This window comes from Colossoma macropomum, unplaced genomic scaffold (assembly GCF_904425465.1).
Source record: "Colossoma macropomum unplaced genomic scaffold, Colossoma_macropomum, whole genome shotgun sequence".
NCBI lineage: Eukaryota > Metazoa > Chordata > Actinopteri > Characiformes > Serrasalmidae > Colossoma > Colossoma macropomum.
This window is the reverse complement of record NW_023494788.1, coordinates 6,034,108-6,061,815: the sequence shown is the minus strand read 5'-3', so window position 1 is coordinate 6,061,815 and position 27,708 is coordinate 6,034,108. Positions and strand designations below refer to the sequence as shown.

Below are 27,708 nucleotides of genomic sequence, written 5' to 3'. Positions count from 1 at the left end.
GTCCTTCAACACGACTTGGTTCTTCTAATTGCTCTTCTTATGACTTTCTAAGACTGAATTGAGGAAAAACATCCCTGCAGATTTCTTTGAAAAACTCAAAGCAAGTCTTTTGGTCTCTGACTTTTGCACAGCTCCATAATAAAATAAATCTATTATGAAGCTACAACTCTGCAAATAATTTTTATGAAGCTGTTAAAAAAGAAGAAATGTTAGATGTGTCTAGTATGATGAGCTGTAGATTATTCTAAAATAACTGAGAAAGAATGAAGTTATAATAAAATTAACATCCTGTATGCCTCGTATTTGAAAAGTGGTGGGAAAAAATACTGTACCTCGCCAATAATGCAGACGGCGGATCCGGAGGCTTTTCAGAAAACGCTTGCTGAACAGGGTCACCTACTTTGTCGTCATCAGCAGGTTCTGGCAGGTGTGACTCATTCACTTGAGTCTCTGGCTCAACAACAGTCAGAACAACAGGCTCAGCTGGTTCAGCTAGTGGCTAGTGTAAAGGAATTGACCAGCCAACTCCAGACTCGTAGCGCCACTGAACCAGAAGTAGGTTCCGCTGCTTCATCTCCTTCCCTGCAAGCTACTGGTTCCCTGTTTCCTGTAAGCAAGCCAGATAAGTTCGATGGAGATCCAGATAAGTGTCGTGGCTTTCTATTACAATGCTCCATTTTCTTTGCTAATTCCCCTGCTTGTTCCGATCGAGCCAAAATCTTGTTTCTGGTTTCCCGTTTGTCGGAGAGGGCTTTAGAATGGGCCACTGCCAGCTGGCAGCAGATCCACGCTCTTTCATATGACCAGTTTTTAAAGGAATTTCGTACAGTTTTTGATCACCCGTATGAAGGTAAAATCAGTGGCGAACTTTTAATCAAGTTACGTCAAGGCAATCGCTCTGTATCGGACTATGCTCTTGAATTCTGCACATTGGCAGCCAGCAGCGGTTGGAATGAGGCAGCGCTACTGGTAACGTACCGCCAAGGACTTAATCCTGAAATCGTCACTGAACTGGCTTGTCGAGACGATAACCTGACCCTAGACCAACTAGTAACTCTGTCTATCCGTCTCGATCATCTCATTAATAGACGAGGGAAACCAAAAACTGACCATTTGAAGAAAACTATTTCTCGTAGTCATTCACCACTGGTTCCTGCTGTACACCAAGGAGTAGAGGAACCCACGCAGTGTGATTCATCACGTCCGTCTCTGGACGAAAGAATCCGACGATTAAGAGAGGGCCTATGTTTGTACTGCGGTGGTGCCGGTCATCTCATTCAGAACTGTAGGACCAGACCACCCAAAAAATCAGCGCCGACCCCTGGACAGCACGTGGAGAAAACTCCACGTGCTAATGTGGTGAGTGTTCCCACAAAGGGGTTGATCATTCTTATTACCAGTGGTTATTTGCTGTCATCAGGTCTCTCTTGTTGTCTCAGCCCTTATAGATTCCGGTGCCGAGGGGAGTTTCATCCATGCTCACCTGGTGGACCAACTACAGATTCCGGTGGAGACCCTGAGAGTTCCATTACGTGTAGCAGCTTTGGATGGAGCCCCGGTTGGAATCGGAACCATTTCATCCATGACCGAACCAGTACAACTAGAAACTAGCGCTATACACAAGGAACTTCTTTCCTTCCTGGTTTTGGAATCCTCTGAATTTGAACTCATATTGGGTCTACCCTGGCTAGAAAAACACAACCCCAATATCTCTTGGTCAGAACATGAAATACTGAAATGGTCCGAATACTGTCACCAAACCTGTATTAGCACCCCTATAGTAACTGTTAGATCTACTTCCATTGAAAGCCCTGATGCCGAAACTTTCACTGACATTCCTCCCGAATATGCAGACCTCAAGGATGTGTTCAGTAAAAATAGTGCCACTCAATTGCCACCTCATCGCCCCTATGATTGTGCCATAGACTTGATAGATAATCCTGTCCTTCCCAAATCTAGAATCTATCCCCTTACTCAAGAGGAAGAACGAGCTATGGACACCTACATTCAAGAGGCCCTAGATCAGGGTTTCATTCGACCTTCTACCTCTCCCGCAGCTTTTTGTAAAGAAAAAAGATGGGGGCCTTCGTCCATGTATAGATTACAGAGGACTTAACCAGATCACTAAAGCTTATCCTTATCCACTTCCTCTTATCCCTGTAGCTTTGGAACAACTGAAGGGAGCGAAGTATTTCATTAAACTCGACTTAAGAAGCGTGTACAATCTTATTAGAATTAGAGCAGGGGATGAGTGGAAGACTGCGACCAGCAGGGGGCACTATGAGTACTCTGTAATGCCTTTTGGGCTCTCTAACGCCCCCTCGGTCTTCCAAGCATTCATTAATGATGTTCTGAGGGACATGATTGGCAAGTTTGTTGTTGCATACATTGACAATATACTTGTGTACTCTCCTGATCTTGATACACACATCAAACAAGTACGATTGGTCCTCCAGCGATTACTTGAAAATAGACTTGAATAGATTTGTGAAAGGTGAAAAGTGTGAATTCCACTTGCAAACAGTATCATTCCTTGGCTATATTATTAGTTCTAATGGAGTAGTAATGGATGACACCAAAGTAAGTGCTGTAGTCAACTGGCCCACTCCTTCCTCTGTCAAAGAGCTCCAGCGATTCTTAGGTTTGCCAACTTCTATGGACATTTTATTAGAGGCTTTAGCAGTATCGCTGCCCCTTTAACTGTCTTATTGAAAGGGAACCCCAAAAGAATTCACTGGACAGAGCAAACTGAACACGCCTTCCAAACCCTCAAAAAAGCATTTACCAGCGCTCCCATTTTAAAACATCCAGATCCCACTGAACCTTTTGTGGTTGAGGTAGACGCATCAGAAACTGGGGTGGGGGCTGTCCTCTCTCAACGCTCTGGTAACCCCCCTAAACTTTATCCTGTAGCATTCTATTCTCACAAACTCACACCAGCGGAGAGAAACTATGGTATAGGGGATAGAGAATTGCTAGCCATCAAACTTGCACTGGAGGAATGGAGACACTGGTTAGAGGGAGTTAATCATCCTTTTGTCATTCTAACCGATCATAGAAACCTAGAGTATCTTCATAACGCTAAAAGGCTGAATGCTCGACAAGCTCGCTGGTCTCTCTTCTTTTCCAGGTTCCAATTTAGCATAACTTACCATCCTGGGTCCCGTAATACTAAGGCTGATGCTTTGTCACGTATGTATCAGGAGACAGTATCTGAAACCAACCAGTCCGAGCCTGACCTTATTCTTCCCCCCAACGTCACTGTAGCATCCATTCGCTGGGAGATAGATGAGGAGATTTCCAAGGCCTTAGAAAATACCCAAGTACCCAGTCAGTGCCCTCCAGAGAAAATTTATGTCCCCAATCAGTTCCGCGATCGTCTCATAACCTGGGCCCATTCTTCCCTCATTTCAGGTCACCCAGGTGAGACGCGCACCCAGCAGTTGGTGTCAAATCGTTACTGGTGGGAGACTATGAATAAAGACATTCATGCATTTGTAGCATCCTGTTCCACCTGCTCCCAGTGTAAAACTCCTAAAACACTGCCTGCTGGAAAACTTGTACCCCTACTTGTACCTACTCGACCATGGTCACATGTAGACCTAGATTTTGTTACGGACCTTCCTGAATCCCAAGGGTTTACCACCATCCTTACCGTGGTGGATCGTTTTTCACGCGGGGTCCGATTTATACCTTTTGCTTCACCTCCCACTGCCTTTCAAACTGCTGAGGTTTTATTCAACCAAGTGTTTCGATTGTTTGGCATTCCCGAAGATATCCTATCCGATCGAGGCCCTCAATTTACTTCACAAGTCTGGACTGCATTTTTTGAACATATAGGCACTTCCATTAGTTTAACATCCGGCTATCACCCACAATCTAATGGGCAATGTGAGCGCGTCAATCAAGAATTGGGTAAATTCTTACGATTGTTTTGTTATAACAATCCTGCTGACTGGTCACGTTATCTCGTATGGGCCGAAATAGCTCAAAATTCTTTGATCTGTTCAAGCACTGGTTTGACCCCTTTCCAATGCGTCTTAGGCTGTCAGCCCGCTCTTGCGCCATGGACTGGTACAACATCAGAGGTCCCAGCAGTTGATGCATGGATGCAGCGAAGTGAGAGGGTCTGGGAGGAGACACACCAAAGAATTGAGGTCGCCCTCCAGCGTCACAAGAAACAAGCCGATCTTCATCGAGGCGAATCACCTGTCTATCAGCCAGGAGATCGTGTATGGTTATCCACGAGGGATTTCAGAGGCTTGGAGGGAAGTAGAAAACTCCAACCAAAGTATATTGGTCCCTTTAAAATACTAAAGAGGGTAAATGAGGTAACCTATAAATTGGACTCACCTCCCCGTTTTAGAGTCTCACGCTCATTTCATGTATCTCTTTTGAAACCTGTTGTTTCAGGGCCTTTGGATGAGGCTACACCAGACATCGTACCACCCCCTCTGGAGGAGATAGATGGAGCTCCTGTGTATGCTGTCCGTCGGCTGCTGGACTCCCGGAGGCAGGGAGGAGAGCTCCAGTACCTAGTAGACTGGGAGGGGTACGGCCCAGAGGAGCAGTGTTGGGTCTCTGCATGAGACATCCTGGATGGTCGTCCTGGTCGGCCTCGTTCCAAGGCCATCCCGGACTCTTTGGGGGGGGTTACTGTCACGACTCCCTTCAGCCCTGACACCTCAATGGACTCCATCTCCCAGAATCCTCTGGGAGATCATGTGACTCATGTCCTTCCACCCTGCACCAATCACCGTTCAGCTTCCCCTGAATACTAATCTGTTGCACCTGTTCTTGTCTTTGTTTGCCTAGTTAGAGTAGTATAAAGCCTGGGCTTTTAGTTAAACTCATTGCGAGGTATTGCATCTTTTGAAAGCTACTGAGCATTCACTTTAGTTATTGTTTTTCTGGATCCTGACTATCTTTCTGTGTTTTGGACTTTGCCCTCTTTGCCTTTGCCCTTTGGACTCTGTTTGCCTGGTGATGTTTGTTTGCTTGTATTTTCAGTCTTTTTTGGATTTGACCTATGCCTGTTTTTCAACTACGATTTTGGATCACGATTTTACAAGTAAAGCCTTTTTCTCTTTTTTCATCCACGAGCGTCTGAATCATTCTGGCACATTACAGTAACAATATTGTAAATATATAACTACAGTAGCCCATTTATCATTTAACAACTTAAAAACTTAACTGAAAAAAGTTTTTCAAAATAAAACATCTTAAAAATACTGTCTGGTGTGTAGCCTATAGTATTTCAATAGACACTATATAAGTTATTATTGAATAAAATAACAACAATAATCAATGTGATGCGTGATTCTAAACTTTTGATAAATTCTATGTAGACTCAGCATGAAAACTGATCTCCTTTCACCATCCAAAAACTTAACTTTATTGGTTATGAACAGGGTCAGAAACTACTTAACTAATTAAACGTCATACCTGTATTACTTTGGAAGATGTTGATTTTTCTTATATTCTGTATATTTCTTCTTACACAGTTTAAAAGATGTATTTGGTTTGTCCACCACTCACCTAAATCTCGAACTCTGTCTGCCATGTTTTACAACTTTATGCAGAAATGGAGAATCAGAAGCTTTTAGAGCACAGAGAAGATCTTTACATGACACTGTTTCACCTTTTATGTAAATGTTCCTAAAGATGTTCCAATGACTTGACAATGAAATAAAGAGGTGGACAGTACCTATTTCCAGGTATGCAGTTACAATACTTTAAGTAAGAATTATAAACAAATTAAATTCCATGTGTGATCTTGCCCCTGTTGAATATGACTTTTGATTGTGTGCAAAAATTATGTTTTGACTATTGTAAACTGTTCTCTGACAACAGGTGCTTTTAAAGATGCATGGGTGCTTCAGTTCCCAGTCATTTTAGACCCATTCCAATTTCCTTTCATCCACCATCTTAAAAACTTGAAAGGCCTCAGTCCCAAATGGTTCAATGTTAGGGCCTTTGCTTTTCTCTTTGTATATGTTACCTATGTCTTCGAGAAACGCGTTATCAATTTTTATAGCTATGCTGATGACACAAAATTATACATTTCCATTCCTTCTGAAAATCAAGACTGTTGACAGGCTTACCAGCTGTGTGTCAGATATTTATGATTGGATGTCACCCAAATTTGTACAAGTAAATTAAGAAAAAACTATAATATGAAATAAATGCAAAACCATGAACTGTAAATACTCATCCTCAGAGCTTACATTCAGAAAAAGCTACTTTGTGAGAAACTAGTTCTTTGGCTTCGTACCAAACCTGAAGTTCTAAACCTGGGTGTAATCTTCGCTTCTGAGCTCTTAGATTCTTTATATCTTCTCTACGGGAACTAAAGTAGCTTTTAATCATTTTAGAAATGTTGCTAAAGTTTGGCCTTTTCTATCATAATGAGGAGAAACATGTCCATGCATTTGTTACAGTTTATCACTGTAAAGCTCTTTTATCTGGGATTCCTAGAAAAACAATTTATCCTCTGCAAGTCGTACAAAACGCAGCAGCACAGACTAACAAAAATGAAAAGCAGAGCTCATTTCACCCCATTTTTCTCTCAAGATAGTAAATGTTCTTTTACTAGTTTTAAGGCTCTAAATCAGTGTCTCTCAGCCTGGAGGTCCTGGGGGCCCACCGCCCTGCATATTTTACTGCTCTTTGTTCTTTAAGTCATTTGAACTCAATAATGGGGCTTGTTAGTTGGATCAGGTGTGCTGGGAGCGGGTCAAACACTAAAAGTGCAGGACAGTGGGCCTCCAGGACCAGGGCTGAGAAACACTGCTCTACATGCCCTGTACAGATAACTGACCTGCGTTGAAGGAGACGCTCTGAGTTTGACCCTCCTCCGCCACCGTAGGTGCTTTAGGCCGGAAACATGGCGGCTGTCGCTTTGGTTAGCCGTCCTGTGAACGTCCTTCCCAGGATTTCCAGTAAGTATTAAACCGGACAGCTCGGTATTCCACTAATAATGAGTCTTCACGCTGAAACGAGGACACTTTAGGACGCAATATGGACCGCTAAAGCCGAGGCTAGGCGTTATTTAAAGGAACCAGCTGTCCTCTAACTCGCGCTGTGACCCCGCTGTTCGTTCTTCTGTCGTGAGACCATTTACTAATTTATTCTACTTAAATAGGTTATATACCATCAGCAGCCGGCTCCTCTGGGGCTACTGTCCATGAGCAAGTCATCCACTTATACCATATTCATAATCTGCGTGTGTTGTGTGGGGTTTCTCTGGCTAACGCTAGCTAGCTAAATACAGTGTTAAGCTGAAGTTGACTAGCTACTTGTTCAAATTTGACGTTCCACCTTAAATGCTGCAGCGGTAACTGTACAGCTGCTGTAACTGCTGCACCGTTTAAGGTGGAACGTCAAATTCGAACAAGAAGTCAACTTCAACTTCGTGCGCTAACTTACATATAATCTAATAAGTTGCTAATATATTTGTTTGAGCTTTTGAGGAGAGTTTTGGCTGTCAGTTAGTTAGCGAGATCAGCTAACTTAGTTTAGAAAATGAACAGATTTCTGCACTGCCTCGCTTTTTTGTTAGGGTTGGTGTTTTTAGTTTGGCCGTATAACACTGCGATACTTCAAGACGTTTCCAAGATATTCATCACATTGCTTACCGTTAATTTTTCAGAGGTTTGATGGCTGAGTTGGAAGGCATAAAGCCAGTGATGCCACGTTAAAAAATACTATCAAAAGCTGTGTGTACAGTGATTTCTATTCAGCGTGCTGCAAACTACACTGTACTAAAACCAGTTACACAGGGACAAACATGCAGTTGTTCAGTGTTCCTGACAAAAAGGATCGACAATATACGTGGAAAAGCATAATGAAAGGTACAATCAGATGCAGTTCATCATGGTTATAATAAAGATAAATATTGCCATATTAACCCATCCCTACTGAAAGACTGCAAAGTGTCATGCCCTTGCTCAAAATAGTGATCGAATAAAACAGTGCAGCTGAGCTATAAACAATACAAAAATAGACAGGATGCGCCAAGATGCCTCGTTCTGATCACTCACAGATTTTCCAGTGATGGATGGTCAATAAGAGATCCTGAGAAACTGAGAGGTGTATCAGTGAGACAGTTCTAGATTTCGTGTCAAACCCCTGCACTGTTTTGAATGTTAATTTACTCGCTTTTGATGATCTGACTTCAAAAAAAAAAAGTGGACTCCCTGTAGCAGAGTTTGTTCATCATGGTCTCATCAGGGGTAAACACTGCATTTCTAAAAACATGACACGTAGGAATTGTAGTGTGAAAGTGTTATTTGCACTGAGACGTTTTGCTCTTTCAGTAATGCATCATATCAATATAGTGTCTTCTCTGTTACTGTAAAGCATTATCACCTGTCTGTAAAGCACTTTGAACTGCCACCAGTATAAAAAGTGTTATATAAATAAAGATATTATGAAAGATATTTTTTATAATTATTCTTATTAATTGTAATAATGATGATAATAATAATAATAATAATAATAATAATATAGATATTTGTATTGTTCTGGGTTGTTTTTAGTGTGATTATGAAATGACCCATTGTTAGCAGCATTAAGGTGTGTAAACTGCTGCGTGCCCTGCTTTTCTCTTTCTAGGCGAGCTTCAGAATCGAGCCCATGTTTTCTCAAACGCAAGCAGCTCTTTCTAATAAGACCATAGCTAATCATGGCTATTTTGTTACATTGGATTTATATCTCCAAGTCTCCCAGTTTCCCTCTGCTCTTGTATACAGGTGCCTGCTCCCCTGTGGTGCTGGCAGCTGGGCCTGTTGCAGTTCAGCACAGGCAGATCCACCATGCCCTGATACCCAAGGGCAAAGGGGGGCGCTCCTCATCCAGCGGAATAGCAGCCACTGTGTTTGGGGCCACTGGCTTCCTGGGCCGATATGTGGTCAATCGACTGGGTAAGTCTCTGGTCAAGCTATTGTTTGGGTAGGTTTGGGTAAGTTGGGAATGACCCCTGCAGCAAATGCAGCATTTAAGTAATACTCTCCAACAACACAACAAACCTTAGGAATTGTATGCATAGGCATGACCCCAGAGATTTCCAAAGGGTTGGGGTGTCTTTCTCTCTCTCTGTCTCTCTCAACCAGATTGCAGGTTGCATTTTCTATGAATCTGGATGATAGCATAGCATATGGCCATATGATCTTCTAAGGCATCCATAGTTTCACAATTCAAGAAGTGTTTAATTTGGATATGTGTGCAGGGAGACTAAATATGATGAGAAGCAGCAGTCAAAAAAACATTTTCCCCCAATGTGAGGCAGGAACTAAAATGATCAAATCACTGCAGAGTTCCTGTAATTTTCTTAGAGGAAAAACACCAGCATGGCCAATCTGGAAGAAAGTAAAATCACAGAGTAGCAACTGTAAGCTTAAGTCAACTGATTGAATGAAAAATGTCTGGTGTGGTGTTCTGTGTCCTGTCATTTTGTGATATACACCGATCAGGCATAACATTATGACTTATCCTTGTTTCTACGCTCATTGTCCATTTTATCAGCTCCACTTACTATATAGGTGCACTTTGTAGTTCTACAGTTACAGACTGTAGTCCATCTGTTTCTCTGCATACTTTGTTAGCCCCCTTTTACCCTGTTCTTCAGTGGTCAGGACCCCCATGGACCCTCACAGAGCAAGTACTATTTGGGTGGTGGATCATTCTCAGCACTGCAGTAACACTGACGTGTTGGTGGTGTGTTTGTGTGTGTTGCGCTGGTCTGAGTGGATCAGACACAGCAGTGTTGCTGGAGTTTTTAAACACCTCAGTGTCTCTGCTGGACTGAGAAGAGTCCACCAACCAAAAATATCCCGCCAACAGTGTCCTGTGGACAGCGCCCTGTGACCACCAATGAAGGACTAGAGGATGACAAATACAAACTGTGCAGCAGCAGATGAGCTGTCGTCACTGACTTTACATCTACAAGGTGGACTGACAAGGTAGGAGTGTCTAATAGAGTGGACAGTGAGTGGACACAGTGTTTAAAAACTCCAGCAGCACTGCTGTGTCTGATCCACTCATACCAGCACAACACACACTAACACACCACCACCACGTCAGTGTTACTGCAGTGCTGAGAATGATCTACCCCCAAATAGTACCTGCTCTGTGATGGTCCATGGGGTCCTGACCACTGAAGAACAGGGTAAAAGGGGGCATATAAAGTATGCAGAGAAACAGATGGACTACAGTCTGTAACTGTAGAACTACAAAGTGCATCTATATAGTAAGTGGAGCTGATAAAATGGACAATGAGTGTAGAAACAAGGAGATGTTCATAATGTTATGCCTGATCGGTGTATATTGTACTGTATTGAATAACTTGCTGCCAATAAGCAGCTTGTGTCAAAATGTATATTAATGTCCTTCATTGATGAGTTTTGTTTTTCTGTTTCAGGGCGAATTGGCTCTCAGGTAGTGATCCCTCACCGGTGCGACCAGTATGATATCATGTACCTCAGACCCATGGGCGATCTCGGCCAGATCATCTTTATGGTATGTTATTTTCTGTTTTAGAGCTTTCTATGACCACTTGCGTTGTGCTCCCCAGTCAGTGGCACAGGCTTCTTTTACTTTTGGATTGCAAGTTCTCATGCAGCTCTGACAGGCTTTGGTGGTTTTTTTCAGGAATGGGATGCAAGGGATAAAGAATCAATCAAAAGAGCAATAGCTCACTCCAATGTTGTAATCAATCTGGTGGGAAGAGAGTGGGAGACCAGGTATGTAGGAATTCAGACTCACTCTGTGTGGACCTAAAATTTAATTGTAAGTCAGTAGTTGCTAGACTCTCTTGTGTAACGTTTTTTTTGTGTTTTGTTTTGTTTTTTTTTGTTTTTTTTTCCTGCAGCAACTATAAGTTTGAGGATGTGTTTGTCACCGTCCCTCAGCAAATTGCAAAGGCATCGCGTGAAGCTGGAGTCACAAAGTTTATCCACATGTCCCACCTAAATGCAGACATCCGCAGCCCCTCGAAATACCTGAGAAATAAGGTAGTGTTTAATTCAGTGTTTTCTTTTTGTTTTTTTTTTTTTAAATGTATACGTTCAGTTGATTTTATAATTCACTGCTCTAATCGGAAAAATAATGTGTTGTGCAGGCTGTTGGAGAGATAGCTGTGAGAGACGAATTCCCAGATGCCATCATCATGAAGCCGTCAGAGTTCTTTGGAAGAGAAGATCGTTTTTTCAACCACTTTGCTAGTATGTGTCTAGTAGTATGTCTTTTTTTTCTGCAAAGGTCAGCAGCGTCAGAAGCATCTGGAAAAGGGCTGTATTTGTTTTAGCCGTTGTCCACGAGCACATATACTTTATATCCATGTGTCTACAAGCAGATTTTATATAAATACTTTAGGCTTTAGGTGACTCTCTGTGAGGGAAAAATGCTTACATTGAATTTCAACGTGTCCACTTTGTTTGCTGTTCTCTGTGCAGATATGCGCTGGTTCGGTAAGGCTGTTCCTCTTATAGCAATGGGCAAGAAAACAGTCAAACAGCCTTGTCATGTGAGTACGTTACTCTGAGTGATATCTTGATAGTAAATTTAGATTACTTTTTAATGTTTTTTTTATCAATATTCATTCAATCTATATTATTTATTGTTATCTCTTAAGAGTGACAGATAAGATCTGGGTCCTATCTTACAAACTGCTGCCTATAAAGTAAACAAGTTTTGAATACTCAAGCTGTGGTTATTCCTTGTGCACGTGCACATGAAAGCATGGCATTTATGACTAACGTGATGCATGGGGGGGTTGAGTGGCTTGTTTATCAACAGGGGGGAAAAAAAATGCTGTGGAAAGTAAATCAGTTTTAACTGTAAAAATGCTCTTAAGCAGTACTGACATTCACAGTATCTAGGTAATATAATTTGCCTGCTCTGCTAAAAATATTCACGTGATTGACTTCTCAAAGGTCATGAAGGGGGAAAAAAACTGGCCGAAGAGTTCCACCTCTGTTAGAAACCTGTCAATGATTTGATCAGTACCTCAGCCTTAAATGGTCCAAGAGGTGTTATGCTCTGAGTTTATGATCATAAGTTGTCATGCTAATCTTGATAAAGTGATCCACCATCATGAACAGAACTAAGCTTAAAGTAAGCTGGTTACTCAAGAAATCCTGCTCTGTTTTCATGTGTGTTTATTAATGTTACTGTCTTTGACAGCATGTCTAACTAATGTTTAGCTGACAAATATGTGCAATTATGGCTCCTCTTTTGCCTTTAGGTGGTGGATGTGGCTAAGGCCATTGTCAACGCCATCAAAGATCCTGATGCCAATGGCAAAACATACGCATTAGTTGGGTAAGAACTGACCATGTCTGTAAGAGGAAAAAGTATTGCCTTTATTTTCTGCTGATGCCTGAGTGTATCATCACCTATAGTGCTTTGATCATGGTTAATCCTTTTTCCATACCTGCGTGGACTTTGTGGTGAAATATTAACATTGTTATTGCCAAAAAGCGATCGCCTATCTTGCACAATATCTATATACACCATCTGTCCACTTCATTAAATACACCTCCTTTTCTCTACAGTCTTTGTCCGTTTTATCAGATGCACTTATATTGGTGCACTTTGTAGTTCTACAATTACAGACTGTTGTCCATCTGTTTCTCTGCATACTTTGTTAGCCCCCTTTTACCCTGTTCTTCAGTGGTCAGGACCCCCATGGACCCTCACAGAGCAGGTACTATTTGGGTGGTGGATCATTCTCAGCACTGCAGTAACACTGATATGGTGGTGGTGGTGGTGGTGTGTTTGTGTGTTGCGCTGGTCTGAGTGGATCAGACACAACGGTGCTGCTGGAGTTTTTAAACGCTGTGTCCACTCACTGTCCACTCTATTAGACACTCCTACCTTGGTGGTCCCCCTTGTAAATGTAAGCTATTGGCTGGATGTTTTTGGTTGGTGGACTATTCTCAGTCCAGCTGTGACACTGAGGTATTTAAAACCTCCAGCAGCACTGCTGTGTCTGATCCACTCAGACCAGCGCAACACACACTAACACACCACCACCACATTGGTGTTACTGCAGTGCTGAGAATGATCCATCACCCAAATAATACCTGCTCGTGTGGGGGTCGTGACCATTAAAGAACAGGGTGAAAGGGGGGCTAACAAAGTATGCAGAGAAACAGATGGACTACAGTCTGTAATTGTAGAACTACAAAGTGCACCTATATAGTAAGAGGAGCTGATAAAATGGACAAAGCATGCAGAAACAGGAAATGCACTTAAGTGGCTGGTCAGTATATGATTTAATATAGACTGGACCACTGTGTAATCAGGGGGGTCTTTTTATTTAAAAAGTTCCACCCAAGAAATGTCACACAGAAGGTTGACTGGATTTATCTCTGAGAGAGACATAAAGATGTCTGTAGTCGTCCCTAAAGAAAAACATATGACCTCTAAATGAAACACTCAGTCAGCTCATTGCCACAAAGCATGTCAAGGTGACTCTGTCCCTGGTGCTTACGGTTTCCCACTACCCTTGTCAAACTGCCATGATGAATTGTTTAAACAAAGCACTGTGTAAATACAAGGTAATGTGTCACCATCTTTTACATCAGGCCCAACCGATACCTACTGCATGACCTGGTGGAGTATGTGTACGCTCTAGCCTGGAGACCTTTTGTGGCTTACCCAATGCCACGCCCACTCTATCAGTAAGCATCGTCAGCATATTCTTTTGTATGTTAACCTGAAGTGGATAGTTTTACATTATTTATGCTGTCTAATTATTCAGTGTCAGAATATAACGCATTTGTTTTTCTGGTTTTAGTCTTGCCGCCAGGTTCTTTGAGATAAATCCGTTTGAGCCCTGGACAACTCGCGACAAAGTTGACCGGGTATGTATGCTAGGCCTGTAACTTCGAGGCAAGTGTACATCTCTAAGGCACTGAACTTTATTGATATCACCATTGAAATCTGCTGTTAATGCTGCTCAAGTGGCATTTAACACTACTCCATGTAGGAACATGCATCCCTATGCAGTTTTCTTACACTTTGTTTGACTTGTCTGTGGTGATTCTCCGTTAAAAAGCCTGATTCCAGACCAGGCTTAATTAATGGGGTGGGAAAAGTAATCAATTGTTAGATGCGTTGTGATTCTTTTGAGGAAGAAAAGAAGTGCAGGATGTCACTAATGTGCACATTTGCTGTCACAAATTGGTCATAGTTTTAAATATGAAAAATAAAGCCGTAAACCAGAGTCGCTTTTTTAACAGCCACCTCGTCAAATTGTTATTGAGCTAATCCAGTAATTTTCAGAGTTAAGAATTTGCTGAAAGTTTATCTGTAAAGTTGCAACATATAAAGTTAAGCAAAAACGTTACCTGAACGTCTCTTGCAAGCTTCAGATGTCCACATTTAGGCTAGAACTGTAACTAGTTTGGGCAGGTCAAAATAACATATAACTTGCAACCACATTTAAGATGGTAATTGCATCACAGTGTTAAATGGATAAAAAAGCTTCTTATAATGAAGTTTCTGCATTAAGCACTGCTATACATGCTTAGTTAATGACAAATACAAGGAAGAAATCATAATGTAGCCTAGAGAAATAAAAAAACAAGATGCATCAAGAATCATTTTATAATCACATTTGCCACCTGGAATTGAAAATGAACCATGAAGTGTGAAGAGATCACTACCACTCAGTTTTTTTCTGATCGTTGGAACTTAATTGCTTTACAGCACAGGTTCCCAACCGCTGTTCTGTACATTGTAGTGCTTTACCCACACACACCCACTTCAAGTCAGGAAGAGCTTCAGTTGTTTTATTTGGGGTTAAAAACAATAAAAGGTGAAGGACATTTGGTCCTCCAGAACCAGGAATGGTTTATGATATTCAAAATAGCTGTGTCCTGTCTCTTCCCTCCACCTACTAGTTCCACACCACAGACATGAAGTATCCTGGCCTACCGGGCTTTGAGGATCTGGGTATCACACCTTCCTCCGTGGAGCAGAAAGCCATTGAGGTCTTGCGTCGCCATCGCCGCTTCCGTTTCTTGGAGGCCGAGCTGGGGGAGACCAAACCTGCCAAAACAGTCACCTACTGAGCAGTCCACGAGCGATGGTCTCTCACTCCTCCTCATGTGCTGTCTTGTTTGAATATGACTCTGTACATAAATACACAAATAAATAATGTCCAACCTACATCTTGGGCTCAGAGTGTTTGGTGGCATGAGTGACTGTTTTCATTAAGAGGCACTTTGGATCAGATTCCCAGACACAGATTAAGCCTAAACCTAGAATAAAACTATTATTTAGCAGTGGTTCACATTTGGCACTGCAATTTGGTCCAGGACTAGGTTTAATCCATGTCTGGGAAACCAACTTTTTATCTTTAATGGAGAGCATACATAAGGGGTACGGTCAAAACTGCCTGAGAATGGCAAGTTAAAAAAATATATAAAATATCATGTGTGGACTTTCATCTTTCTATAATGGGTCTTTTTTTTTCTAGTGCATTACAGGTGTTGTGTACTGCATTTGTAAGTCTTGGCAGTGAAATTCCTCTTAAGATTAAATTTAGTCACAAAGGAGAGCACTTAAAGAAGGCATCATGAGAATGACATTAGGATTTTCAGTTTTTCACAAAAGAAAAAAACAATGGTGGGTAAATACATTTCATTGCTGAGTGCATTGTTACAGTAATAGGTACATGGTTCAAGAGTATTGTATATAAACAGAACTGCAGGCCTCAAGTACCTTTTTCTTGGCTGTTGTCGTCCAGTTCCTTTCTCATTCCTGCCTTCAAGGTTGTTTTTTGCTCAACAGTTATTAAAGTTTTAATGCTCTTTGTTTTTACATATGTTTCCTGCTCATGTCCTGTAAACTGATGGCAACCACTCCCTTCTGTCTTATCTGGCGTGTCCTGTGTTAATGGGTTGCAGTAGTTACCTGAGCACAGGCGCTTCTGGACTGTGTCACCTCAGTCTCTGATCACACAGGCTTAAATGATATTGCTGGAGCTCTCGTTTGAAAATGAGGAGCCGTGGTGTGATTAAAGGACTGGGTTACCTCGGCACTGTTGCACTCCTGCTGTACATGGTGTCGTATGTCATTTTCTCCAGACATCAGCAGAGCTCCACAGACAGCAGCAGAGTACAGAGGGCAGCCGATGAAAGTATTTTAAAGAAGCTGGAGGGAATCGAGCAAAGGGTGAGAGAAATAGGTGAGTGTGTTCAGGTGCCTTGATCTGATTCAAGACTGCCTGCTGTGGGCAGAAGAGATACTTTTACTCATGTATTATTATTATTCTTTTTTATTATTATTTTTATGTAATCCTGATTTATTTCTTTGAGACTATGTCAGTCAGTCATTTATTTATTTATTTATTTATTTAATTTTTGTATATTAGACATTGCCCCTTTCTCTAACTGGGAGTTTATGAAGATGATCTATTTCAGTAAAGTTTAAATAAGCAGCACTTTAAAGCGTTGATCCTACAGCTCGCTGCCTTTTGGGTTCCAGTAAAGATAATGAAGTTTACTGTGCGTTAAAAAACGCTGAATAATATTAATTCTAAAAATGCTTTTTAAAACATTTTAAATGTTAAAACATATGTGTCAAAAAAACAACACATTCTGTCTCTAACTAGACACATTAGTGTGTTCAGTTGGAGACTTTTAACACAAAATGTGTTGAAATATTTTTGTGCCTAGTTATGGATAACACATTTTGGATTTTTTTTTTTTAATAATATGTTAAAATTCAGAAAACAATACGTCACAAAAACTGCTTTTGACAAACTATTAAGTGTGTCAGTGTGCGATTTTGGACGCAACCAAAGTTTGGAGGTCAAATAGGCCATAGATAACTCCCCCATGCATTAACCCTAGGCTGCGTCCCAAACCGCATACCTCTATACTACACATACAATTCTCATGACTGTACTTCTAATGGTGGCGTGCTCGTGCTGACAGTGTGCGGTTTTGGACGCAGTGAAAGCTCGTAGGCCTGTCTCCATAATGATTACTCAGTAAGATAACGCTCATAACCTGCAAGCGCGTTAATATGATTTCAAATTGTTCCCAGTAATTTTGGACAATTTCTATGTGTCGCATTCAGTTGGTAGTAAAATGGCAGAATGTGAAAGGAAGCTCATGTTTGCAAATGGAGCGAATAAAAGTCAAAAGCTCTGTTGGTTAGAATAACAGCACTGGGAAGCGCATTATCAGTCTGAAGCAATGCAGTGGCATCTTCTCCACAGTGGAGTCTTTGGAGCAGAATCAGAAAAGACAACAGAGTGGAGCAGAAGAGAAGCCGAAGCAACCGGAGCCAAAGAAGAAGGTGGCTCATAAAAAGTTGTTCCCCAACTCATATCTCTTCTCCAAGTGGGGTGATGATCTGTCAGAGGAGGAGCAGAAGGAGGCAGAGCAGCTCTTTGTAAATTTTGGCTACAATGTGTTCCTCAGTGACAGACTGCCCCTCAACAGGAGCCTGCCGGACACTCGAGACCCCAAGTAAGAAAAAAATAATAAATAAATAAAAAAAATAAAAAATTTATATATATATATATATATATACAAATAAATAATTAAAATATATATATATATATATATATATATATATATACAAATAAATAATTAAAAAAAATATATATATATATATATATATACAAATAAATAATAAAAAAAATATATATATATATATACAAATAAATACATACATACATACATACATCATCTAAACCGCTTATCCTGCTGGGTCGCGGTGGGGTGCTGGAGCCTATCCCAGCTGTCATTGGGCGGAAGGCAGGATACACCCTGGACAGGTCGCCAGTCCATCGCAGGGCAGACAGACAGACATACACATTCACACACACACTCACACCTAGGGGCAATTTTAGCACGTCCAATCGGCCTGATTGCATGTCTTTGGACTGTGGGAGGAAACCGGAGTACCCGGAGGAAACCCACGCAGACACGGGGAGAACATGCAAACTCCACACAGAAATGACCCTGGTCACCCAGCCGGGAATCGAACCCAGGCCATTCTTGCTGTGAGGCGCCACCGTGCCGCCTACAAATAAATAATTAAACAAAAAAAAAAATAAAATAAAAAATAAAAAAAAATAAATATATATATATATGGGAAGGAAAAAACAAACCTTACTTTTAATGTAAGTCAATGGACCCAGACTTTTTTTCCAAGTAATTTTGGGCCATTTCTTTTGGTCCGTTCATCACGAAATATTATATTTTGATATTCTGAAGCATTTTCAAATTCTGCCAAAAACTGAAAAATGACAAAAATGGAGAACAAGGTTTTATATATATATATATATATATACAAAACCATTTATTTATTTATTTATTTATGCATCAAGCCATCTGTTTATCTAAGCCCAGTGACTGTCTCCATGCTGCTATATCACATTTCACACACTATCCCTGAAAATGAGACAGCTAGAAACATTCAGCTTCGGATGTAATCGAATGTTGATATTGTCGCCATCCAAAGAAAAAGAAGTATCTCCCTTTTTCTGATTTCTAGTTTTCTGCATCATTAGAGCGCGACAGCTGCTGTTTACATTGGGAGAAAATGTCATGAAGCTTGGACCAATAGAAATGCCCCAAAAATGCTTGGAATAAAATCTCTTCGCATTAACTTACATTGAAAGTGAAGAATATTGTTGCCCTCCTTCAAAGTTACTATTTTGTGTTCAATTTACAAAGTTACAATTTCTTACAAAAGTTCATGCCTATTCCCATCCTACAGTAGTGTTGCAGGAGTCTCTAGAGTGAGATTATCCAGTTTAAAGTCTAGAAAAACCCCCTTCTGATGATGCATCTTCAAGGTGGGAGGAACTTTTGAAAAACTGCAAGGGCTTTGGGGTGGATACTTGAGGGCGGGCTGTTTGAATTTTTTCCCACCCCCATCAGCTGCTAGGATTTCATTGTCACAGTAGGGGAAGGCTGGGGGAGGTTCCCAATGATTGTTCGATGTGTGCATGCTGGGTGAGAACGCTGATGTGTGAAAACACAAAAAGGATCCAAAATTGTGAATTCTGTCTACCTGCTGAGGCTGAGGGATGTAATGCTGCGCTACAGAATATTACAAAATATGACATATAATATACTAAAATAATATATGGTAATTTTCGTCCAGAATGCCCCTTTAAAATGTGTTTAAAATGCAAATGCAGTTCATTGTGATGGTAAAGGAACATATTGATATGGACATCATTATTTGATCATCATAATATGATCATAATATGATCATCATTATACAGTAGCATGACTGAATATTGGCAGATTTTGGATTCAGATTAGACTAGATAACTAAAATTCTTGAATGCTGCCTAAAAAGGTTAAATGTGGCCCTAATTGAAGAATCACCTAAACATGTGTTCTTCAGATGTCTAGGCCGACTTACTGAAGACATTAACTGTGTTTCTGGTTACTCAGATGTGCTACTAAGGTTTATCCAAAGGAGCTCCCAACAATCAGTGTGGTTCTGATCTACCTGGATGAGGCTCTGTCCATCATACAGAGAGCCATACGCAGCATCATCGACAGAACACCTCCTCACCTCCTCAAGGAAATCGTACTGGTGGACGACCACAGCACTAATGGTCTGTAACTTCACTCACAAGTCTTAATATCATATAGAGTAGGATCTGCATGATTGTGTCTCCGTGTGCAAAGGTGACACAACTGCTGCAGCCTCGCCTGTCAGTTCACTGAGCACCTTATCTTTATCTGATAAACAGCCTTAACGAACATCCTACAGATATGGGGGCCAGGGAATCATGACACAGTGCTGGTTTAACCTGAAAAGGTTTGAAGAGATCAGTCTGTTTGTAATCTGTAGTTTTTCCTTCATAGAGGACCTCAAGGGGAAGCTGGATGAATATATTTTCTCAATTCATCAAGAGAGGCCTGATTTAATTAAGAGAGTGAGACACCAAGAGCGACTTGGCTTAGCACACACACGCATTTCAGGATGGGAGGCAGCTGTTGGTGATGTTGTGGCCATTTTGGATGCCCACATTGAGGTGCATAAGCAATGGTAAAAGGAATTCTTTTATCAGTTTATCAGTTTATCTTTTATCGGTTTATCAGTAAGCTGATAAGAAGAAGAAGTCTGTGCAGTTTGTAGGGTTGCTTTTAATTCTAATTCTTTGCTGCGGCGCCTCTGCTAGCACGTGGGAGTTAAACTCCAGCAATATTTTTAAAATGTATGCATAATTCAATGGTTGAAAGTAAACAAAATCATTCAGAGTTGTTTGATGTGAAACGGTTCATTGTAGAGAAAACTTACCAGCTCTCTCTTTACAGTGGTGGTGATAGGAACTAGGGGTCACAATGTCTACAACACATACATACATACATACATACATACATCCATCATCTAAACCGCTTATCCTTCTGGGTCGCGGTGGGGTGCTGGAGCCTATCCCAGCTGTCATTGGGCAGAAGGCAGGATACACCCTGGACAGTCAGACATTTGGCTTACACATTTAGTGTAACGACTTCATGTAATTCAGCTTTGCATTAAACACTTCAGATGTCTGGTTCCTATCACCACCTCTGTGAACTCAGTAATTTTCTCTAAAATGAAGCTTATCACATCAAGCCACATCTTAACCATTTAATTAAGCAGACAATTTGAAAAATCATTGGAATTCCCCTTTAAGTGCCTTGATTAGAAGAGCTGTAGGTGCATCTACAAAAAGTATGTAATTTAGCTTGTCATCTGCTTGTTATCATTTTGTCATTGCGGATTAACATGGTGAAACATTCGTCAATATTTAGGGCAGAGCCACTGCTGGCTAGAATCAAAGCCGACAGGACGGTTGTGGTGTCTCCCGTGTTTGACAGAGTGAATTACGACACCCTTGACGTGGTTACATACGAAGCAGCCGCCCATGCTTTTGACTGGCAGCTCTGGTGCATGTATGAGTCCTTCAGGCCAGAGTGGTACAAACTTGACGACAAGTCAGAGCCAGGAAAGTGAGTGACACTCATTGAATAGCATCACTTTGCTTATAAATATGAAACATACCTAGAATACCTGTAATACTTCAAATGACAGTTTGACCAAAAAGCAGATTTACACAGTTTTGTTCTACTTGAAATAGAGTCGATCAGCCAAGACATGTTTTGTTGGTATGGTGTAGTGGCTAACACCACTGCCCTTAATGTGGCATTACTGAGGTCTGATTCCCTGCCTGGACAAGCATACTGCACTTCAAGACACCTAACGCTACATCTATGACTTGATTAAATTTTAAGTCACTGTCGACTGAAGTTTGCTTCTTCCCCAGGAGCTAAAAGGTTAATGTAGCTAAGAAGTAAAGGAAGCTTACACCCCACCAATTAGCAGTGTGCAAACTGCTGTCAGTTTTCTTGTTTGATAAGAAAGAAATAAGCTGCACCTTCAGATGAAATACACTAAAGCAAACACTGGACTTCAGTCAGTGTTATGTGGAAGAGAACTCGTCATCTCGTACACTAGTCCTTTTCTCAAACTTGTGAAACAATACAAATGATGGCATGTCTAGGAGTGCATAAAGTTAATATTTAATCACTCATGCAAGCACTGTAGAGTCTTCTTTAATCAGGCTAACAAAACTAACTATAAGCAGCTAAGTTCTTAAAATTTAATGTCATATTAAAATCAGTTTAGTAAATACAGTAACACAAAGGCCCAATCCCATTTCACCCCTCGCCCCTACCACTTAGCCCTTAGCCCTCTGTTTTGCGTGTTCACATCTAGGGTTAGGGTGTCCCGATTTTTGTTGAGATAGAGGGGTAGGGTGAAGTGTTAGGGCTACATGGCCCTCCAAACAGACGTTTTTCAGTCACAATCCAAACGGAGTCTTATGAGAAAAAAAGAAAAACCGGCAAGTTGGCTTCGCGAGCAACCAAAGAAACCCACAAATGTGAGAATTTTCTTAATTAAAATCACGATAATCATTGTTTTATCTTAGTTTAATGTCGTTTCAATGTATTATGGTTGTTTTCTTCGTAACGAGCATAAAAAATCGCTAAAGTATGCTAATGTCTCGGTAGCTAGCCAGCTAATTTTCCCGTTCCACCTTAAATGGTCCTGCAGCGTTAACGCCTGAAGCGCCAGAATGTAACTGCTTTTAAGGTGGAACGGGAAAATTCGAACAAGAACCTGGTGAATATCTGACTTCAGCTTCGTATCACCAAATAATTAGCGGTGGGCTACAATAAGTAATTGTCGTATCCCCCCTCTTTGAAGGCATATGATGCTCTAAATGTAACTAAAGCCCAGCAATGAGGAGCTGAACTTTTCCCTTCTCTGCTATCACTGAAGACTGGCCGGGTCACCTACAGAGCAGTGCTAGTAGCCTGTTAATGAAGTGATGTGTTTTTTGTTTTTTTTTTTATTTGAGGGTTTGTCCCATTTCGTAGGGCAAAATTTCAACCACTACCCCTTGTAACTCCGTTCCAAGGGGTTAGGGTGACACTCGAAAACAAGGGGTAGGGGTAAAAAGAACAAATGGGATTGGACCAAAGTTTAGCTGTCTGTACAGCCAGCATAAGTCTGCCTGTGAGTGTGGCCCTCTATATTGTTTAATACAAATCTGAACTACAAGCTCCACACTAACACTTTTACACATCTCTTAGCATAATAATTCAGCCTTACTTTTATTGACATCAATGTCACTCCAAGGTTGTTCTGATGAGTTTTGTTGGAGCTTTTCCTTCACTTGAGGGAGAAAGTTCAGTCAATTAGTGATCTGTAAGCTTCCATTACTTGTAAGCTACATTAGCTCCAGTGCTAAAGTAACCAGGCAAATTTTGGAAATCAAACCTGTCTATGCTGATTGACTATATTTGGTGTAAATTTGAGTTTTAGCCAAAACATCGCTTTAACAGAAGACATTCTAACATTGCTGATAATACAAGTCAGCTAATGTAGCTTTTTGAGCATACTACAACTCAAAAACAGAACACTTTTAGATAGAATGACTCCAGGAAGCTGTTTTAGGCCCATTCACATGATTTTGGTTCTCACTGTACACATTACAGTGTGTGGTTTGTTCATATGTGATAAACCGTGTCCAGTTCAGAAGAAATTGTGAATTAATTTCTGCCATTGTGTTCAGGAGTCCATCTGTCATGGGGATCCTTGTGGCCGACCGGTTATTCTTGGGAGAGATCGGAGTGCTGGACAAAGGAATGCAGGTGTACGGAGGCGAGAACGTAGAGCTTGGAATACGAGTAAGTTGTCACACGTATCTTGATTCTACAGTATAAGCATATTAAAATATGTGAATATGGTGAATCTGGTCTTTGCTTTACTGTAGGTTTGGACCTGTGGAGGAAGCATTGAAGTGGTGCCGTGCTCCAAGATCGCCCACATTGAGAGGTCACATAAGCCATATGCACGAGACCTGAGCGTGCCATTGAAAAGAAATGCGCTAAGGGTGGCTGAAGTCTGGATGGATGAGTTTAAAACTAACGTTCTTGTTAGCTGGAATCTGCCCTTAGAGGTTTGTACCAGTAAGACCTGATTGTACAGTACTGAATTTTACAGTAATGAATTTCTGTTCCGAATTTTGTCGTTAAGGATTGTGTTTCAGGTAGGCTCATAATCAGTTCTCGTTTTAACTGAGGTGGCAGTTTCTGTGCAAGCGATATATTATTGTTAATTATATCTAATATAAAATAATGTTTATTCTAACATTTATTAAAAAAGGTCAATAGCAAAAAAAAGTCAAATTATTTGGATTGCAAGGTCTGCAAGACTGGTGTGTTTGCTTCTCCTTCCTCAAAATAATAGCAAAAGTTTGGATACGAAACACTTTGTGATGAAGCTGCCTCATTAGCCAAAGCTTGATTGCATTCATACTGCACAAAGCATTTGTTTTTTAGTGAGAGCGAAAGGCTAATTAATAATAGCCTTTATTATTTTTTTATTTGCATTTATTTTACCTTATGAAAAGACCGGAATTTTTCTTCAGACTTTTAAATTTATTTAGTTATAAAATTTTGAGTTTTACATGCTGTAAAAAACAAAAGACATAAAATATTAAATGTGCCATAATGGCCACATGTTATGTTTAATTTTTTTCCCTCCAATGTGTTAAATTTAGCAAACAGTAATTCTGCATTATATGTGCAGAAGTGTTCCTGTAGAGGTGTGCTCAACTCATTTTCGCATTGAAAATCAGCATATCATTTGCCAAGGGGCGACAAAACTTTTGCAGATGACTGTACACAACATTCAATTTTTTTTTTAGAAAGAAATTATATTTGGATTTCTTTCTTTCTACTTTCTTCATAATTCCATGTGTTCCTTCAGTCACATGATGTCACATGATTTAAACGGTAGTGTATATGCATGCTTTTCAGCTGTTTTTGAATCCTGCATGTCCATGTGTATTCCTACACTTTTTGTCCATTTTACAAGCTCCACTTACCATATAGGAGCACTTTGTAGTTCTACAATTACAGACTGTAGTCTGTCTGTTTCTCTGCCCCCCCTTTCACTCTGTTGTTCAATGGTCAGGACCCCCACAGGACCACCACAGAGCAGGTATTATTTGGGTGGTGGATTATTCTCAGCACCACAGTGACACTCACGTGGTGGTGGCATGTTAGTAGTGTGTGTTGTGCTGGTACGAGTAAAGCAGACACAGTAGTGCTGCTGGAGATTTTTAAACACCTCAGTGTCACTGCTGGACTGAGAATAGTCCAGCAATCAGAAACATCCAGCCAGCAGTGTCCTGAGACAGCTGATAAAATGGATACTCTCACAAGAGTAAAGTATGGTGTTCCACAGGGCTCTGTCTTAGGACCCATATACATTATATATATATATATATATTTCAGCTAAACCAGAGGACAAAATTGAACTTAATAAGATAGAGGACTGTGTCAAAGACATTAAAGAATGGATGTCAATTAACCTCCTCTTACTAAATTCGGACAAAACAGAAGTTCTTCTTCTTGGTCCAAAAGCTGCTAGGGATAACCTGCCTACGTTTACTCTTAATCTCGATAGTTTCTCAGTTGCACCAGGCACATCTGTAAAAAGCCTTGGTATCACGATTGATCCCAGTCTGGCCTTCGATGAGCATATTACCAATATTACCAGAATAGCTTTCCTCCACCTGCATAACATCGCTAAATTAAGAAATGCACTGTCGCTACAGGATGCAGAAACGTTAGTTCACGCCTTCATCACGTCCAGGTTAGATTACGGTAACACTCTGCTTTCTGGTTGTTCCAGCCAAAACCTTAACAAGCTTCAGTTAGTCCAGAACGCTGCAGCCAGAGTTCTCACCAAAACCAGGAAATTTGACCACATTAGCCCAATTTTGTGTACCTTACATTGGTTGCCAGTTAAATTCCGCATTGAGTACAAAATTCTTCTGCTTTGAATGCTCCTCAGTGACCTTATTTCCTATTATCAACCGACACGCCCACTTAGATCACAAGGTGCTGCTTATCATTAGTACCCAGAATAAATAAAGTTATGTCAGGAGGAAAAGCCTTTTCATACAAAGCCCCCCAGCTTTGGAATAGCCTACCAGTCTGTGTTCGGGACTCAGACACAGCCTCCATCTTTAAGTCTAGGCTAAAAACTTACCTGTTTAGTTGAGCCTTTGGTTAATTTGTTTTCCTAACTTTGTCCCTCTTATAAATAATGCTTTGGATTGAAATGAGAGCCACTATGTGTTCATCAAAATAATTTCTATCTGTTGTTGTTCAGAATCATGGAATTGATATAGGGGACGTGACAGAGAGGAAGAAGCTGAGAGAGAAATTAAAATGTAAGCCCTTCAAGTGGTACATGGACAATGTGTATCCTCAGCTTGACACCTGGGAGGACCTAGTCGCCTATGGTGTTGTAAGTAGCATTAGTTTCTCTTATAATTTGTTTATTCTAAGTATTTCAGGAATCTAGATGGAGATGGAGATAAAGAGAAATTAATACATAAAGGTTTTGAAAATATTTAAAACAATAGTCGGTGCACTTCAGTGCTTGATTGATTCTCTGCTGACCTTTGACAGATGCAGAATGACCTATCAGGCCAATTCTGTATTGATCAGGGACCCGTTCCAGGGAGTGTACCTATTCTGTACCAGTGCCATTTCTATGGCCCTCAGGTGTGTGTTCTGGCAGTGGCACCACAATGTCTCAATTTTAGACAATAGCAAAGATCTCAGCATGTTTTGTGTTCTTGGAAAGACAATTTTCTCATCTAAGTCATTATGACACCAACATTTTCACGCTTTTTATACAGATCTGTTACTACAGGCTGAGTGGAGAGATTTACATTGGAGGCATCAAATCTCATAAGTACAATAGCAATCGTTGCCTGGTGGATCCTGGTGAGGGACATGTACCTGGACTGCATGACTGTAAATTAGCCAAGGAGAAAGGGTTCCACATGTACTGGAACTTTAAACAGGTATTGACATTGGGCACTACAGCATTTACTGTTTTCCTAGCTTAACACACCTGATTCAACTGATTAAATAACTTCCTGCTTCCTGATGACAGGGCCTGCATCCAAATGGTCAAAAGAAACTTTTTGTATTGTTCTTGATTTTGCCTGATCTGTAGCCCATGGCCTCACTAAATATATTGGCAGAGCTGACCACTATGTGGATCCAAATGGCTACCAGATCAGGCAAAATCTAGGGCAGCAGATTGGACGTTTCCTTTGATTATTTGGAATAGGCAACAAAAGAGGAACATAGTATTCTATCTCTGTCATGTTAAGGTGTGGTGGTAAAGCCACTACTTAAGCAGGGAACATTGAGTCCAGCAGCTGAGGTTTATATTTGAATCGCAGTAGCACCCAACAGCTCCTAATAGGACATCTCTGCACTTGTCATTTCTAAACTAGGGGAAAGTAAACATGCAATAAATTCCATTGCTTTTTGCATTCCATTGCATTGCTTTTTGACACATAACCCCAAACTATCCTTGCAACTGGTTTGTGAAAGTGATGTATGTTAAGGTGTCTGTTCACTTTACTTACAGGGTCAGGCAGTAAGGAACAGACACACAAATAGATGTCTTGAGATTGCCCAAGGACGAGATTCATATTACCAGCTTGTCATTCAGACATGCAGTGGGCAACACTGGAGGATACAACACCTCATAAAAGACTTTTAACCAGCTTGCAATGGCCTCATCTTGTTCAAAGATCAACGCAATGTCTGCTACGGTTTTGACTTGCCAATGACATCCAAATAAAGATGCCATTAATTCAGTTCCAGATGTGATATTGCCATTATTATTTCTGCACAAAATGACATACAGGGCTCCATGTCACCTGCAGTACATGTATGTTACAACTCGACAGACCATATATTAAATCTCTAATGACTTTGTTCTCAACACCAATGGCCATAGAGCACCTCTGTTCATTGTTAGTTCTACACAAAAGAACAGGTGCTCTTGGGTCTTTTCTAAAATTAAACAGCATGTTACTGTGGGTAGCGCTGTCGCCTCGCAGCAAGAAGGGCCTGGGTTCGATTCCTGGCCAGGCGACCAGGGTCCTTTCTGTGTGGAGTTTGCCTGTTCTCCCCGTGTCTGCATGGGTTTCCTCCGGGTACTCCGGTTTCCTCCCACAGTCCAAAAACATGCAGTCAGGTCAATTGGACACACTAAATTGCCCCTAGGTGTGAGTGTGTGTGAATGTGTATGTCTGTCTGTCTGCCCTGCGATGGACTGGCGACC

At 40.9% G+C, this 27,708-nt stretch overlaps 2 protein-coding genes across 2 annotated transcripts; both read left to right on the top strand.

The window, feature by feature from the left end:
- The first annotated feature begins 6,830 nt into the window (after positions 1-6,830).
- Positions 6,831-15,179, top strand: ndufa9a (NADH:ubiquinone oxidoreductase subunit A9a). The gene is made up of 11 exons (XM_036568143.1): positions 6,831-6,941; positions 8,754-8,924; positions 10,421-10,518; positions 10,651-10,742; positions 10,871-11,012; positions 11,120-11,222; positions 11,454-11,524; positions 12,245-12,321; positions 13,590-13,685; positions 13,802-13,868; positions 14,910-15,179. Exons 1-11 carry the CDS (start codon positions 6,887-6,889, stop codon positions 15,078-15,080), a joined length of 1,143 nt encoding a protein of 380 aa, XP_036424036.1. The 5' UTR covers positions 6,831-6,886; the 3' UTR covers positions 15,081-15,179.
- Positions 15,180-15,894: 715 nt separating this feature from the next.
- On the top strand, positions 15,895-27,230 carry LOC118806645 (probable polypeptide N-acetylgalactosaminyltransferase 8). Its single transcript, XM_036568142.1, has 11 exons — positions 15,895-16,198; positions 17,237-17,489; positions 19,437-19,603; positions 19,857-20,040; positions 20,787-20,984; positions 23,114-23,228; positions 23,315-23,500; positions 25,726-25,863; positions 26,028-26,123; positions 26,261-26,428; positions 27,007-27,230. Exons 1-11 carry the CDS (start codon positions 16,009-16,011, stop codon positions 27,139-27,141), a joined length of 1,830 nt encoding a protein of 609 aa, XP_036424035.1. The 5' UTR covers positions 15,895-16,008; the 3' UTR covers positions 27,142-27,230.
- Positions 27,231-27,708: the final 478 nt, after the last annotated feature.

What these genes read in the sequence shown, in the direction of transcription:
- LOC118806645 (XM_036568142.1), top strand. Translation starts at nt 16,009, where the DNA reads ATGAGGAGCCGTGGTGTGATTAAAGGACTGGGTTACCTCGGCACTGTT. An exon ending in GCAAAGGGTGAGAGAAATAG is followed by an intron (nt 16,199 to 17,236) that starts GTGAGTGTGTTC and finishes TCTTCTCCACAG; the next exon opens with TGGAGTCTTTGGAGCAGAAT. An exon ending in ATTGAGGTGCATAAGCAATG is followed by an intron (nt 20,041 to 20,786) that starts GTAAAAGGAATT and finishes GTCAATATTTAG; the next exon opens with GGCAGAGCCACTGCTGGCTA.
- ndufa9a (XM_036568143.1), top strand. Translation starts at nt 6,887, where the DNA reads ATGGCGGCTGTCGCTTTGGTTAGCCGTCCTGTGAACGTCCTTCCCAGG. An exon ending in CGAAATACCTGAGAAATAAG is followed by an intron (nt 11,013 to 11,119) that starts GTAGTGTTTAAT and finishes TGTGTTGTGCAG; the next exon opens with GCTGTTGGAGAGATAGCTGT. An exon ending in AAAACATACGCATTAGTTGG is followed by an intron (nt 12,322 to 13,589) that starts GTAAGAACTGAC and finishes CTTTTACATCAG; the next exon opens with GCCCAACCGATACCTACTGC.